The sequence below is a fragment of the Notamacropus eugenii genome, chromosome 5 (genome assembly GCF_028372415.1).
Source record: "Notamacropus eugenii isolate mMacEug1 chromosome 5, mMacEug1.pri_v2, whole genome shotgun sequence".
In the NCBI taxonomy this organism is placed as follows: domain Eukaryota; kingdom Metazoa; phylum Chordata; class Mammalia; order Diprotodontia; family Macropodidae; genus Notamacropus; species Notamacropus eugenii.
Genome location: NC_092876.1, coordinates 205,202,284 through 205,219,184, shown reverse-complemented (window position 1 = coordinate 205,219,184; position 16,901 = coordinate 205,202,284). Strand labels below are relative to the sequence as shown.

The window sequence follows — 16,901 nt, the reverse complement described above, 5'->3', positions numbered from 1 at the left end:
ATCAAGAGTAGACTACCATTGGACTTAGCCCCTATCATGTAGCTGAAAAGCTCTATTGGTTCAGAAGGGCAGGTGGGATCCCCTTTGGTATGATATTCTTACCCTGGTTACTCCTCTACAGACTGGACTATGTATTGAAAATGAGACCCTGCTCTGTGCCTGGGATCTGAGTCAAACTGCCACTGCTGCTGCTGCTGTTTCTGTTGCTGGCTTCTATACTTCCTCCTCCTTCGTCTTTACACCCTCATACCATAATACTGCAGATCCCATTTTCATTTCTACCTGGATCTGTGATCTGGAATTGGATAGTGGGCAATAAGACTGCCAGTTTGCACCTGTCCTCGACACAGTGCTTTGCTATGGGTTTGGGGTCCCAGGGTGAGTCTGGGACCTCCTCTAGCCCTGGTGCATAACTTCTCCTTGGGCATTGGAGCACTTACATATCACAATGACTCTATACTTCCTCTCAATAGCCTTCCAACTTATCTCTCTGCCTCATTTCTCTCCCTACTCAGATCTATCCTCTACTTAACTGACAAAGTAATTTTCCTGAAGTTACCATTTCACTCTCCTACTCAATAAACTCCAGTAGCTCCTTACAAACTCTATGATCAAATATAAAGGCTTGTTTGGTATTTTAAAACTTTCAAAACCTGACCCCGTCCTATTTTTCCAATCTTCTTATAGTTGACCTCCCTCTGTGCACTCTATGATTTATATATACTGGTGTTCTTGAAATTTATCACATACCTCATTTCCAGACTGTACCCATTTTGGAATGCTCTGGCCCCCTTACCTCTACTCATTGGTTTTTCTGGCTTCCTTCAAGATTTAGCTCAATCCCACCTTCTATGGGAGGTATTTTCTGCACTCCCTATCCCCTGACACTAGAAATACTAATCTCTTCCCTTTGAGATTACCTTTCATTTACACTATATAAATCCTTATATGCACAAAGTTATATACATATATATATATACATGTATGTATGTATGTATAGCCTCCTATATAATGTAAATCTTTGAAGACAGAGACAGTGTTTTTACCTTTCTTGGCATCCAGAGTTTAGCACAGTGCCTGGCATACAGTAAGTACTTTATAAATGCTTGTTAACTGATTGACTAATAGCTACAATATACATATAAAACAGTAAAGGATGCCATATGCCTATGTGCCAAAATGTTTGATACACCACAAACTATATTTTTAAGAGGGCAACAAAAAATATCCTTAATTAGAGGCACTGTAAGTTCTGCCTGTGATAAACTAGTTGTATGACCATAAGTTAGTCTCTTAACATTTCAGAGCCTGAGGCAACTTTTTAACTACAAATGGCAGAACTGAAATTTTAAACTACAGATTACAGAAGATTTGCCAATCTGCATTCTTAGGAGGGTTTACTAGACTGAGAATTACTTACATTGATATAATTATAGGCACAAACCAAACTACTCAACCTCCATAATCTTGCAAAACAAACAAAAACAAAATAAAACCTAGCATCTCAAGACATTCTCTTTCAGCCAGCAACCCTGAGGGTCTTCCCCTCATAGTTTGATTTATTGATAGTAGAACACTGAATAATAATGGTGATAATGGACATTCTTACTTCACCCTGATCTTATCAAGAAGGCTTCTGATTTGTCCTCAATTATAGATCATGCTTGCTTCTGGTATTACATAAATACTACTTATCTTAAGAAAAGCTCCATTTATTTCTAAGTTTTCTAGTGTTTTTAATATAAATGGGTATTGTATTTTGTCAAAAGCTTTTCCTGAATCTATCAGTATAATAATGTATTTTTTCTTATTTTTATTTTTGACATGTTCAATCATGCTGATAGTTTTTCTACTACTGAACCAGCTCTGCAATCCTAGTATAAATCCAATTTTGACCAGGGTATTACTACAGCCATGACTCAAAGTGGTACTAGGGGTGACCTAATGTGAATTGATGCTCCTATGTAAAAATTTAAGGTCATGAAAGGGAAGAAATTAGGAGGAGATAATGTAGATTTTCCTCAAGTATTTATATTGCTTTAGTGATATGTTATAGCTGGTTACCACAGCTAATCTAATCTGCCATAAAGAATAATAATCTGGCAGATCAAGTGCAATCAATAGGTAAAATATACTGACTTTAGAAAGGTGAAAGTTTGGCTTTGCCCAACATATTAATCAATATTTTGGGGAAACAATCTGCATAGTAGTAAGGTCAACTGGAAGGTCATTCAAAAACTTGCTACAATCAGATCAATGCTGATGTATTTGTTATGCAATTAAATCCAAACTCCACCATGGTGAAATTACAAGAAATACATAATTTAATCCCACTTTTCCTATTCAATTTATTTACCACTAATCCCAACGTAAGGTTTCAATTATAGTTTTCATTGTTCCTTGAATATGCTATATTATTGCCACCTTTTTATTTTTTGCTCATACTGTTTGGAATGCATTCGCCACTTATCTAAGATCTACACTCAAGCTTTGGAATTCAGTCTTTGAATCTATACTATTTAGACTAGAAAGTACATGAACATAAATTAGCATTCTCATCTAGTCATCTTCTTGCCATCTTCCCTGTTGCTGCTGCACTCCTTCTTGTGTGACCCCTCCCTTCCTCTATCCCCACTCCATTTCCACCTGCCTCTTCTCTAGGGGGGCATAACCAAACAAGAAATGCCATTTATACTGTAATGGAAATGTCCATCAGCTCCCCGACTGCTCTATTCATTCTTCTTAAGGTTCCAGACCAAAATACTCTTCCCTGGCTTTAATTTCTCTTATTCAGGATATCCCCTCCAAAAATCTTAGTTTAGATGGAAACTTTACTAGCTCTTATTATAAGTATGTATAATATATCTTTGTGGTATGCTACATACCACAAGTATATATAATACATGTAACACAAATGGAAGTACCTTCAAGGCTGACACTGACTTTTACATTTCTGTGCTTAGCATAGCACTTGGCACATGGTAACAGCTTAATAAATGCCTTTTCATTCATTAATATCCTTAATGTCTATCTCAAATGCTACTTCTTCAAAAAGCCCTGCTTGACTGTTTCAGCTTACATTAACTCTCATAGCATTTATCAGTATACCATACAATATAACATATTTATATTTTACTACTTTTAAAAAGCTTCATGAGTATTATCTTGTTTCTCCATCTAAACCGTAATCTCCTTGACAATGTGGGCTGTATCACATTTCTTTGTACTGTTCATAGTACCTAATATATTCTTTTGCATTTTTCCTTGTCATTCTATTCCTATTATTTTAGCTTATGTCTTCATTATCCTAGACTATTTGAAATTTGAACCAATCTCTCAACTGGTCTCCCAGATTAACCTCTCCTTCTTCCAATCTCTACGTACATTTTTGCAAGAATAATCTTTTCCAAACAATGCTCTATGTGTGCTAAAACATACGCAATGGTTATGGACATGAATAAGACCTGTGATTTCATTAACACAGGTTAACTTCAAGATGAGGAAACTCTTTCTACCAATGTAGACCAGTGTCTTCTCTGAAATTTATGAACTCAAAAAATTACTTAAAACAGAGAAGGAAGGTGATTTGTCCACTGTTACACAGTCAACATGTATCAGTCAAGATAAGAATGAACAATTTCCTGGTTACAATGCCAATTCTCTATCCACAATGCTGGAGTTGACTCTCTTACATACATACACAGTTGTGTGTATATGTATGTATATATGCACACATATTTAAATATACACACACACACACCCACTAACATATATAGATATACCTTGCTTTATTGCACTTTGCTTTATTGTGCTTTGTAGACAGTTTTTTTTAATTGAAGGTTTGTAGCAACCCTGCATTGACCAAGTCTTTCAGAACCATTTTCCTAACAGCATGTACTTACATTATGTCTCTGTGTTACATAATTCTTGCAATATTTCAAATTTTTTAATTACTATTATATCTGTTATGGTGATAAGTGATCAGTGATTTTTGACGTTAGTACAATAATTGTTTTGGGTGTCACAAACCATGTTCATATAAGGAGATAAATTCAATCAATAAGTGTTGTGTATGTTCAGACCGCTCCCCCAAGTGACTATTTCCCTCCCTTTCCTCAGGCCTCCCTATTTCCTGAGACACAACAAGATTCAAATTAAGTCAATTAATAACCCTAAATGGCCTCTCAGTGTTCAAGTGCAAGGAATAGTCAATTGTTGCAGAAAGCTTTATTGCTGTCTTATTTTTAGAAATTGTTACATCCCCCCAACCTTCAGCAACCACCACCCAGATCAGTCAGCAGCCATCAACATTGAGGCAAGATTCTCCACCAGCAAAAAGATTAAGACTCACTGAAGGTTCAGGTGATAGTAAGCATTTTTTTTTAAACAATAAAGTATTTTTAAATTAAGGTATGTAGACTTTTTTTCGACAATACTGTTGTACACTTAACAGACTACAGTACAGTAAAAATATCTTTTATGTGCATTGGGAAACCAAAAAACTAGTGACTCTATTGAGATACTCACTTTAGTGAGGTGGTCTAGAACTTGAACCCACAATATCTCTGAGGTATGCCTGTGCATCTATGTATATGTATATATATGAGCACATAAATACATGATACATGTACTATATATATACACATGTATACACACATATACAACTATAAGTAGCAATACAACTGCAGAGTAAGGTCCTTTAGGCCAGAAAGCATATTTTGCATCTCTTTATACTTTCAGGGTTCCTTTTACATAGTAGAAATTAAATAAATAATTGTTGATGGTAAGAGTCACTGACTTGAACTGAGGAAGACATCATGAGTAGATGATAATTCAATTTGTTATCTGCATCTCATTTAAAGAAAATGTTTAGAAAGAAAAGCAGTTTAGTAGTACTTCTAATAACTTGACTTTTGGCCTTCATCTTAACCTCTCAGCTTCCCTGAAGTCTGAGTTCAAAGTCTATTTTCCATGGGAGGCCTTTTCTGGTCCCTCAGTTGCTAACCCCTTCCCTGTTTTGATGATTTTTATCCCCTCTGTATGTGTATGTTGTCTCCTCCAATGAGAATGTAAGCTTCTTAAGAAAAGGAACTACTTGTGGCCTTTCTTTGTATCCCTAGTACTTAGCACAGTGCCTGGAATTAAGTAAGCACTCAATAGATACTTTTTGACTGACTGGCTATTTAGGATTGCTAGAAGAAATTCTTAGGTTCTACCTCCTTTCCATTTTAATTCGAAGGGAAAACCTAGGAAGCACACAGTCTCCTAGTGTTAAAGCAGAGTACATTAAGAATGTTTCCCACAAAGGAAAAGGGAGTAGTAGAATTTTCTTTGGACTAAGAGGGAGAGTTTTAAGGGTTTTTTCCTTGCAAAAGACACATTTAAGAAGGGTGGGTCAAGATGATTTTGCAATGTCAATAAGTTCATGATTTATTTCCCTAAAGAAAATGACCTTTCATAAAAGTTCATATCTATGTCCCAATTAAGCAGGACCTAACTGTTAAAACAAAGTGTCATGTAACTTGAAGTTGTACATAAGATTGCTTAAAACTGAAATCCTGAAACCTTGCTTAGGATCGCAAAGCTAATAAATATTTGAGGCAGAATTTAAACTCAGGTCTTCAAGTCCAGCATATTCTTTTAGATAACAGCTACCTTCTTTTACTATCCTGTTAGGGATATAGTATATAAAAAAGAAATTACTTAAAACAACCCAATATGACTTTGTCTAAAGTCTTAATGACAGCAAAGTCATATATTCCTTTGTATATAATGAAATTGCTGCAGGGTTATGTTTCTTCAAAATAACATCACCAAAAGCATTACCATAATACATATTTAGAATATATGCTAGCTGATTAATATTCAATCCATATTATTGAATGTCACACCCCTTTGCCTCCTTTTTTTAGTTTGTAGGAAAAACTGCCTAGGTTTAGAGGAGTTATTTTCTAGCTGATAATTTTGCCAGAGAATAAATTTTAACAGTGATCAATGCCAGCTAGTCAAAGTTTTAACTATATTTATAAAATTCAAAGAATGAAAGGAATGGATTTAGGAGTAATATGACCAATCTTCTGCACTTGAGAAAAAAGTATGTACGTAGCACTTGAGCAAAAAAGATTTAAGCTGGGCTGTCCATATTTTTGAATAGCTAAAGATCTCTGAAATTTTTATACGCCTATTACAAGGGCACTATAGTAATCCCACCTTGGTGTACTAGGATTACTTGATCTACTGATAAAGTTAAAGATGATCATTTTCTTCCACAGTAAGAGTGACTTTCCATTATTCTTAGACTCTTTATACGCCAAAGAATGATACTACATAAGAGTCTTTAACTTTTTATTATTCATAATGAATAAAATGAAAATAATTTGTTTCTAATTGATCCTATGATTAAGTCTCACATATGTACTTAATTAGTGATATTCACTGTATTAGCAAAAATACCACTGCCTCCTTTTAATGTGCAAATATAGTACTGCCTGTGCTGATGGCATTATTCACTATCTGAAATAGCTAATCTGATTTTATATTTTATTTTGAAGGTCTTAAGAAGAAAAAATGCTGTAATCCAATCATGCCACAATCTAAGTGACATCTGTACTAGGCAGAATACTGTTGTTATTCTCCTTAGTTGCTAATGCTGAAAATGACGAAGTAGTGAAATTATATTTCCCCATCATTATTTTCAGATACTCCCTGGCAAAGGTTTGTTGACTCTAATAAAGCTTCAGACAAAGCTGTCAGAAATAGAAATGGCAGACAGAGACTGCAAAGAACAGTCATCAATAAACAGATCTAAAACTTAGGTGGTAGGCTGTGTATTTTCTGATAAAACTTGATAGAAATGCTTCACATTTGTAGATAAATATGTAGATGAATTCAAGAGACATAAATGTATTTTATCAATGATGGTACTGATAATTTTGACACACATTAACATGTCTGTAAGGAATTAAAGAATCAAATGCCTTACCTGCTATGGTATTGAGGAACATTAAATATTCAAAGTTAGAGATCTCTCGTCTTTGCCAACGCTGAGTCATATTGGAAGATTTATAAAGCTGTCGGGGAGTGGCCAAGGATATTCTCCTAGTAAGTATGTATAAATTAGATACTTTGAAGTTACAAGTGTTTTCAATTCATAATTCACTGAACATTATCTGTTATACGTATTCATATTAATAATTTCAATGATCATTATTAGAGAACTAAATAGTGTTTCAACTATAATTTTATCAATGAAGAATAACTACACTTAACAGTCAAAAATCAGAAGTTAGCCTATGAAAAATATTTTAACAACAGTAGGTAGTCGTGGAAATTGTGTCAATATCAACAGAAAATAGGTTTGCTCTCCAAACAAGTTATAAATAAAAACAGTTGTCACTGTCCTGCTCCACTCTTCTCTATCAAAATCTCCATTGCTCTATCTTATGTGTCTACACAGGCAACTAGAGAGTGCAGTGGATAGAACACTGGGCCTGGAGTCATGAAGGCCTAAGCTTAAATTTAGCCCTAGCGCAATACCTTGGGTAAGTCAATTAACTTCTATTTGCCTCAGTTTCCTCATTGTTAAATGGGGATAATAATAGCATCCATCACCCAGGACTATTGTGAGGATCATTTGAGATAATGTTTGTAAGGTGCTTAGTATAGTGCCTAGAAAACAGATGTTAAGTGACTTGCCAAAGGTCATACAGATATTAAGTATCTGAGGCTGGATTTGAACTTAGTGTTTCCTGACTCCAGACCCAGAGCGCCACCTAGCTGTCACTACCTTGTACCTGCACCCTCAATGTTTAGTGCAGTTTTTGGCACTTGAGAGGCTTTTAAATACTTGTTTATTATTCACACATTATGACATTCTAAGATTTTATTAACTAACAAGTTTTCATACCATATGTAAAATATAATTTATGCACAAAATTATTTCAGTCTTACAGATATTTTTAGTATGACATGCATAGCTGAGAAAGTTTTTCAAGCACAATAAAGATAAAGTATCAGCTTTATTTTTTAGGCTATAATTTACATACATTTGCAGAATACTCCTAGTATTCTATATTTAGAATTTCTCAAAGTTTTAACTTTAGCTCTTTGTTCTCTCTCTCTATTTCCTTAACTGACAATATCTTTCATTCTCATGATTTCAACTATGACCTCTGCTTCTATCGCTGACCTTCTGAGCTTCAAACCTGTATCTCCTACTGCTTATGGGAAACGTTCTCATGAATGTCCCAGTGGCACCTCAACCTCAATGTGTTCAAAGCTGAGCTGGTTACCTAATGGTGTTCTTCCTTATGATCTCACTATTCACTCAGGCTCACCTGTTCAACACTCTTGCATTATATTATCTTTAACTATTTCTTCTTTATTTATCATATACTATTATAGCTATCAAATTCTATTGCTTCTCCTTCCAAAACATTTCTTATCATTATGCCTTCCTGATCATTCCCAATGCTATCACTAGAGAGGTCTCCTCCTAGACTTTGTCTACAATGTCTCAGAAATTTCCGCCCTGAAAATTCCCTCCAGTTTGAGACTTCATGCAATGTAAGCAGCCTCTTCCCCTGTGTATTTTCCCTCTAATTGACTGGTTCCTTCCAGAACCGCCACTCGAAAGAGAATGTCTAGGCCAGTCAGATCTTCCTTCTTCTCAAGGCTGCATCCCTGCCTCTTTACTCAGACTTTATCCATGATGCCCTGGATGCCTCTCTTTGGAAGATCCCTTCAAGTCCCTCTGCTATCCATGTCTTCATTGCTCTCTCCAGGCCATCCTTAGGACTCTCTTTCCAGACTTTCTCTGCAATGGCAGGAACCCTCATCTCTCCAGCTTTCTTTTACAGACTATCTCTCCTCTTTGGAAGGCAAGCTTCTAAAGCAGGTACAAGGTAGTAGCAGTTAGATGCAACAGTGGATAGAGCTCTGGGTCTGGAGTTGGGAAACACTAAGTTCAAATCCAGCCTCAGATACTTAATATCTGTATGACCTTTGGCAAGTCACTTAACATCTGTTTTCTAGGCACTATACTAAGGGGCAAGGACTGTCTTTCTTTCTACTTGCATTTATATTCCTAAAGTTGAGCACAGTGCTTGGCACATAGCCAGCACTTAATAAAGGCTTGTCTGTTCAACTAGAGTACAGGTCTTCACTGTTGTAGACTTAACCTACAATATGGCTTCCTGATTAGATATTCTTTGACTTATCACAGCACAAAGTAGGAGCTCAATACAGGTCTATTGACTGACTGACTCCTTCCTTGCTTCTATCAGTCCTTTATACTAAATCTTCAATGCTTTCACAGTACCTCCCAAATAAGGTTAAAATTGCTTTGCCTGGGATGAGTGAGGCCTTCCACATTCTGGAATACCCAACTTCTCTACCCCTCTTAGGCTCCAACCAAACAGGATAATCTATCTCCCCAACATTTTAGCCTTCATGACTTTAATCACTCTGGTGCCTGTGCCTCTTGTGTCCTGCCTCCTCCCTTTCACCTGCTGAATTCCTAGGCAACTTTTCAAGACCAAGTCAAAAGTCACATGCTCCATAAAGCTATCCCTGCTCTACAACACTTGCTGATAATAACTTTCCTTTTGAGACTTCAGAAAACACTTTGGTTTGCACCACTGTGTGCATTTGTCATGTATGTTATTCATCAAGAATTGCATATGAGTATCTTTATTTGTTAGAATATCAATTCCAAGACAGGAGGTGTGGGGTTTTAAATAAACTTTGCATCTCTCCTGGTGCTGTGCATATAAAGTGCATTTAAAAAATCTTAATTGAATTTGGTGTAAAATTATATCTAATTTTTTTTTATCAAATAAATTTCACTTCAGGGACACAGCTTATATTTGCAGAAATATTGTATTATCCTTCAAATAATTTACAAATAGAGAATGTTATTTGATTCCTGAAAGTAAACATAACTGACTAGTTATAATGGTATAGCTATACTACAGCTATATTGAATCTGAACTATATGAAGAAATCACAAAAAACTTACAACATGGTATAATTACCTGGCTTGTGGCAAACCATAGCTGGTTCCTACACCAACTCGGGGTAAGCTGTACACAACTTTTTTTACTGTTGCTTGGTCAGGAAAGTTAAACATTACTGAGGCTGTGTGAGAAGAGAAAACACGATTTAGAAAACAAGAAAAAAAGCACCAAACACAAATTTCACAATATAATTTTCAAGTATTTGTCATGATTAATTTGTTATAGTAATGCATTATGTTATAAAACCAACTCCTCTTATACTCTATTCAGAAAGTAGTTGGGTTCAAACTCAAAACTGCTTTAGAAGCAGGACAAGTAAAAGAAAGAAAAAGAATCCAGAATAATTTCAGGTAACATTCAATAAAAAATTATTAAAGCTATGAGCACAATTTCCTAAGAAATATTTAGAGACGTACTTCTGTTTGCCATAAACACTTCCAGAGCAGTGTTCTGTAGAAGATAACGTCTTGAAAATACAGCTCGAATTTCGCTGAACATCCATTTTCCATGAAGTCCCTCTGTGTATGCAAGAACCTAAAATAAAAGGGTAAAAGGAGTCACTATATGTACTTACATATACAAACTCATACATATGACTAGTTTATTATTTTCTCTTAATCAGTATCTAATTGAATTTATGCCTGACTACATCACTAACCATTCACTACCTATTTACAAAAAGTCTGATTTTCTAGTTTTTAACAATATCATTGATAAGTTACTAGTGACTAAATAGCTTAGATATTATTTGAGTATAAGTATTTGGATATTTAACATAACACTTCTAAAAATGGAGCTATAAGAGGTAGTGCTGGACAGCTAGGTGGCTCAGTGAATAGGATGCTGGGCCTGGAGTCAGGAAGCTTTATCTTTATGAGTTCAAATCTGGTCTCATACACTTACTACCTGTGTGACCCTGGGTAAGTCAATTAACACTGTTTGCCTCCATGTCCTCATCTGTAAAATGATCTGGAAAAAAACACGTCACGTCACTCCAGTATCTCTGCCAAGAAAACCCCAAATGAGGTCATGAAGAGTTGTATATGACTGAAAATGACTGAACAACAATAACAAGAAATGCTTAAGTAAAAAATCATACCAGAGTAAATTATCAATACACACAATGGGATAAGGTCTTCTTTTCAGAGTTGATATTTGACATGGTCACTAAATGACCCTAATCATAAAGTAATAGGGAAACAAAAGGGAAACATTAGTGAATGTGCACTACCATAAAAAGGCATTTTGTGTTAGCATGTGTATATTGCCCAGGTAATATTCACAGCACAGAGGGCAACTATGAATATGTCAGTGTAGTTCAGAATCCAAAGTATAATGGACTCTCCATATAGAAGACAGAAGAAAAACATTTATTCAGACACCAGAAAGCCAAATCCTAACACCAGAAAGCCAAATCCATCATAGTAACCAAGAAGTCAATACCCATTAGCACTGCAGGGGACAAAGGCATTGCCAAAACCCCCTACCCCCTGGGTCTTCCCAGAAACAAACACTCACAAACTTAGTTCTGCCTGCCTATCCGTGTCCTTCCCGGTTCTGATTAGCCTGACCAACTTCCTCTCAGCTCTGCTCTACCCATTCAGCAAGCTCCTCCCACCACATGGAACTTAGGCTTCCATGTGATTTAAGCTGGTCACATGGGCCTATTAATGAATGGGAAAGATCTTCCAATTTAAATTACCATTACAGCAGGCAAAAAGGGAATACTGCCCCTAGCCCTTCTTGGGGAAGAGCCAGGATACATAGTAAGAATAGTGGTTTTATAAAGCTTAGAGTAAGTTGAGGCAGAGATTATCCTAGACAGAGACAGAACCAGGAAGTCAGTGGCTTGCAAATGGAAGACTGAAAGAACAAGAGGCTAGAGGACTACAGGATTCAGAGGCAAAAAGAGACCTTAAGGATGATTTCACCAAAGATCCCCTTGACTTTATAGAAGCAAGAAACTGAGGCATTGAGAGACTAAAAGACCTGCTCATAAGCATAAAGAAGATATGGTATAGGATCAGGCAAACATTTCTTATGTGTAGAACATAAATTAGGTCTGAGTTCAAGAAAGATTCCCAAACATTTGGCTATATCTGTCACTTTTAGGTATGTATGTGTAAACCATTTTGGCAGATGGGCTAAACACTTCCATAGTGTTCTCAACAGACCATCATCAATTAATGCTGAGGCCACTGACCATTTACCTCAGGTTGAAGTCAATTCCTCCTTAGCTAAACTTCCAACTGAAGAGTTTTGAGGGCCATTAGGCTCCTTTTATGTGGCAAAGCACCTGGTGATGACTCTATTCCAGATGAGATTTATAAGGTAGGGGGACCACTGCTCACACAAAAGCTGACTAAAATTTTCCAGGTTATACGGCAAAAGGAGGTTATCCCTCAGGGGTTCAAGGATGCCTCCACTGTCCATCTCTATAAAGGTAAAGGGAATAGATTGTCCTGCAACAATCACAGGGAGGTCTCTCTCTTAGTCATTACTCGCAAAATTCTTGCTAGGGAGGAGCAGAACAGAGGTCTGTACGCAACATTTGTAGATCTGACCAAGGCCTTTGACACTGTGAGAGCCTATGGAAAATTATGTCAAAATTTGGTTGCCTGAAGAAGTTCATCAATATTGTACATCAATTTCATGATGGCATATTTGCCTGGGTTTTGGAGAGTGGACAATACTTCCGTGCCTTCCCAGTCACCAATGGAGTGAAACAAGGCTGTGTGCTTGCTCCCATGCTTTTTAGCATGATGTTTTCAGTCATGTTGTCAAATGCTTTCAGTAAGGATGAACATGGCATCAAGGTCAATTACCGTACTGATGGTAAATTCTTTAATTTGAAAAGGCTACAAGTCAAGACCAAAGTGGAGGGAGTGTTGGTGCATAATCTTCTGTTGGCAGATGATTGTGCACTCAATGCAGCCTCTGAAGCTGAGATGCAACAAAGCATGGATCAATTCTCTGCTGCCTGTGATAACTTTGGCCTAATAATTAACACCAAGAAGATACAAGTGCTCCATCACCACCACACTATTCATATGTGGAACCAACAGTTACAACAAATGGAGAAGTTCTGAATGCCGTGGATATGTTCACTTACCTTGGTAGTGTACTTTCCAGAAATTTACACACTGGCAATGACGTTGATGCACTCATTGCCAGAGCTAGCCCAGTGTTTGGAAGGCTCCAAAGAAAAGTTTGGGAGAGAAGAGGTATTTGACTACCTCTAACAGTCTACAGAGCCATTGTACTGACCTCACTGTTGTATGCCCGTGAAATATGGACAGTCTAACAGAGCCATGACAGGAAGCTGAATCGCTTCCATCTGAACCGTCTTAGGAAAATTCTGAGGATCATCTGGCAGGATAAGGTACCAGACACCGAAGTCCTTGCTTGAGCTGAACTGCCAAGCATTCAGACTATGCTTCAGAGAGTGCAACTCCAATGGACTAGCCACGCTGTTTGAATGCAAAATGTACACTTGCCAAAAAGACTATTTTATGCAGAACTCACATGGGGCAGGCGATCACATGGTGGTCAGAAGAAGCAATACAAGGACACTCTTAAGGTCTCTGTCAAGAACTTTGGATTTGATTGTGCAACATGGGAGACACTGGCAAAGGACCACTCAGCATGGCATGCCCACATCAGAAAGGGTGCTGTGCTCTATGAGCAAAGTAGAACTGAGACAGCACAAAGTAAATGTAGGATGTGCAAATTTGGAGTGACCATTCCAAATGTTCACATGGACTATCTGTGTGCAACCTGTGGTAGAGCATTCCAAGCTCGTATTGGTCTGATCAGTCACAGTTGGACACACTGAAATTTCACTTTGTCGTGGTGATGTCATTTTGGTCCTCTTTGAGAACAAAGGATGACAACCAAACTAGGTTGAGGGTAATCAAGGGGTCTCCAACCCTTTGGTGGCTTAGGGGGAGTTTCTACCTCAAGCATGTGAAGACTTCCCCTGGTAGAATGAGCGGATGAGAAGAATTTGTTCCAACAGCCATGAAAGCAGATGAAGCAGGTGCTGTGGAGTGCTGAGAGCTTGGTTAGACATCTTAAGACGCCAAGGTCATCCACTGCATATTGAATCATCACCAGTCATTTTGATTCTGTCTTGCCACTGGACTTTGATGGATCTGGAGGCTGACAACTTGGTGCAACTCTGGCTCACTTAAATCCAATTTACTCACAAGTCAAAACATCACCCATACCATTTTGAATTGAAATACCTCAAAAGAGATGCAAGATGCACAGATTTAGAGAATCCACCCCAAATGTGCACACAGACTATGTATGGTAGAACATTCTGAGCTTGTATTAGTCTGATAAGCCACAGATGGACACACTGAAACTTGACTCCAACATAGTGATGTAATTTTGGTCCTCTTCAAGAATGAAGGACATCAATCAACTAGTGTGTATTTTACCACCTCAGTCTGAAAGATCAAGCTTCACCTGTATTTGTAAGGTTTGAGAAAGGAATAGGCAACTTCCACAAATTACATTTTAAAGTACACTATGCCTTCAGAGTCAAAAATTGGCTGGAAAGTTTGGAGAATACAAGATCATACTGTAATTGTTACAATTTTTTAATCTAATAAAGCAAAAATATGTTAAAGATTTTATTCCAACAAAGCAATGATCATGTATAAAGCAAAATCATATAACATTACTTAAAAGACATACTAAAACAATGGAAATAACCTGCTTCACAATACTTTTGAGGCATAAACCGGACAGATATATGCTTGACATTCATCATCACCATGGAGGATACCCAGCACAGTCTATACTGGAGACATCTATCATGATGCTCTTATTTGTAAATGACACTATATTGATTGCATCAAGCCTTGGAACATTGCAGGCTCCTAAATAAGATCCATAATCATTCAAAGGGTTAAGCCAATCTATAGAAGAAATGTAAAATAAACAAGCCTGTGATCAAGATGATGACATGCAGTTGGACATACAATACATAGTTTCTCCACTGATTCATGTACATTTGGATAGACATTGTAAAAAAAAAAAATGACCTGGGTACTGAATTGAACAGAAGAGCAAGCTGGATTGCTTTGGGAAATTGTAGAGTTCTTTTAATAGCCTGAAACTTCTCCCTGAAACAAAAGCAAGTCTCTTTTCTTGAGATTCTTTTGCTGATGACTTCAAGTTTTGAAATACTCAATCCTTCGACAGAGAGGAACACAGTACAAATAAGAAATTATGCAGGAAAGAATGATGTAGAAGTTAGCAAGGAAATAGATGACTAGGCCTTCTGCCTTTTAGCAAAGAGGTGGTGGACTATGCAGTATAAAAGGAAAAAGGAAGTATGAATACTTCTTTTAATTTCTTTTAAGACACCGGATTGCCTTTGTTATCTGCCCCTTATGTTCAATAATTTCTTCATATGAGGTATCCTGTGATCATTCCTCCCAGGTACATCAAAATGTCGTATTGATGTATTTTTTCCTATCACTTTCAGTTCCTAATTACTACTCCCTATTCTATTTCAACCCCCTCTACCCCACCCAAAACCCTCTCTCATATGAACTAATGTAAAAGCATTTATTTAAGCACTTACTGTTCTAGGCACAGTGCTAAGCAGTTAAGCAAAACACATGAATGCATACATATCTGAAAGTGATAGAAAAAAACATCAGTAACATTTTGAAAAGTATTTTATACTTACATTTGTACTTTGTTATCCCTTTAGGAGGTAGGAAGATGTTGCTCAATTAAATCTGATGGGATTATAAGGCGGCAGCTGTTGAATGGTCAGAGATCAGCTAGCTCCTGGTGAACTTCAAAAAGCAAAGAATTCTCTAAGGAGTGATTTGAGGTCAGAGGTAGCTGAGGAGTATAGGCTCTGTATTTAGCTTAGAACTGAGTCAGTGGCCAAAGAAAAACCCAGTTCTTTAGAAGTAAATGCTCCTTGCCCCTTAGAAAGTGAGTCCTGGAACTGAGGGGGTAAACTGGAAGCAGAAAAGGTCTACGTATCCCAGATAAGTAACCTGTCCAGCCAAGAATGCTGGAGGAACCAGGTGAGAACACCACGAGAAGAGAAAGCACAGTGGTATCTTCAAATCCCAAAGGTATGAGCTGTCTTGGCCCCAAATGTTCTCCACATATGTACCCATTCTGGGGTACTCTAGGTGTGTGCCGCACTCTTCCCACTGATAGGGGTAATGGTTTGTTAATACTATTCATGCTATTTTGATAAGGGCTTTTACTTTGAACTAATTACATCTACCAGATAAATAGTAAAGGCAAACACACAAGTAAGGGCTTATGAACTATAGTTTTAGAAGGAGGAACCTACAGAACATGTTTAAGCAGAGGTATTTGCCCCCTAGGAGATTCAACCCATGAATGTAAGCTGGGGTGAGAGGGTACCTTAGAGTCCTCTACTCATTCAGTATATATCTGTGATGGCATTTGTGTTTGCCAGAATCCACCTGAGAAAAAGTATTATTTTTATTTTCTTTTTTTCTGACTGAAATCTGTTTCCTAATACAATTCTTCTACAAGTTAGACCAGCTCTTTTAACATAACTTTTACATGGTTGAATACCTAAGTTTTTAATATCTGTTGTAATAATGTGTCCACTGCAAGTGCAGGGGCTGATGTGAGCATCTTAGAACCTTGGTACCTTTGCAATGCATTCATAGGATATTATTTTTTTTTCTGGAGGCAATTTGTGGATTCTTTCAATTTACACTTTGTTTTACGTATTAAGAATACAAGTTCTAGGCCTTGTATTATTTTTTGCATTAGGATGTTCAGATTTTTCGACTTATGTTCTTCTGGGAGACTAATAATACTTAAGTTGACTCTCTTTGAGACCAACATATTTTGCTAATATGGAGA

The 16,901-nt window shown here is 37.0% G+C and overlaps 1 protein-coding gene across 6 annotated transcripts in view; it reads right to left on the bottom strand.

The window, feature by feature from the left end:
• Positions 1-16,901, bottom strand: part of NBEA (neurobeachin) — a 783,989-nt gene that overhangs the window by 125,456 nt on the left and 641,632 nt on the right. For all 6 annotated transcript variants that reach the window (XM_072611897.1, XM_072611896.1, XM_072611899.1 and 3 more), the window contains 3 exons: positions 10,433-10,550; positions 10,035-10,137; positions 6,983-7,098 (listed from right to left, as the gene is read on the bottom strand). In XM_072611897.1, coding sequence (XP_072467998.1) covers positions 6,983-7,098; positions 10,035-10,137; positions 10,433-10,550 — 337 coding nt within the window. The remainder of the gene's footprint in view (positions 1-6,982; positions 7,099-10,034; positions 10,138-10,432; positions 10,551-16,901) is intronic.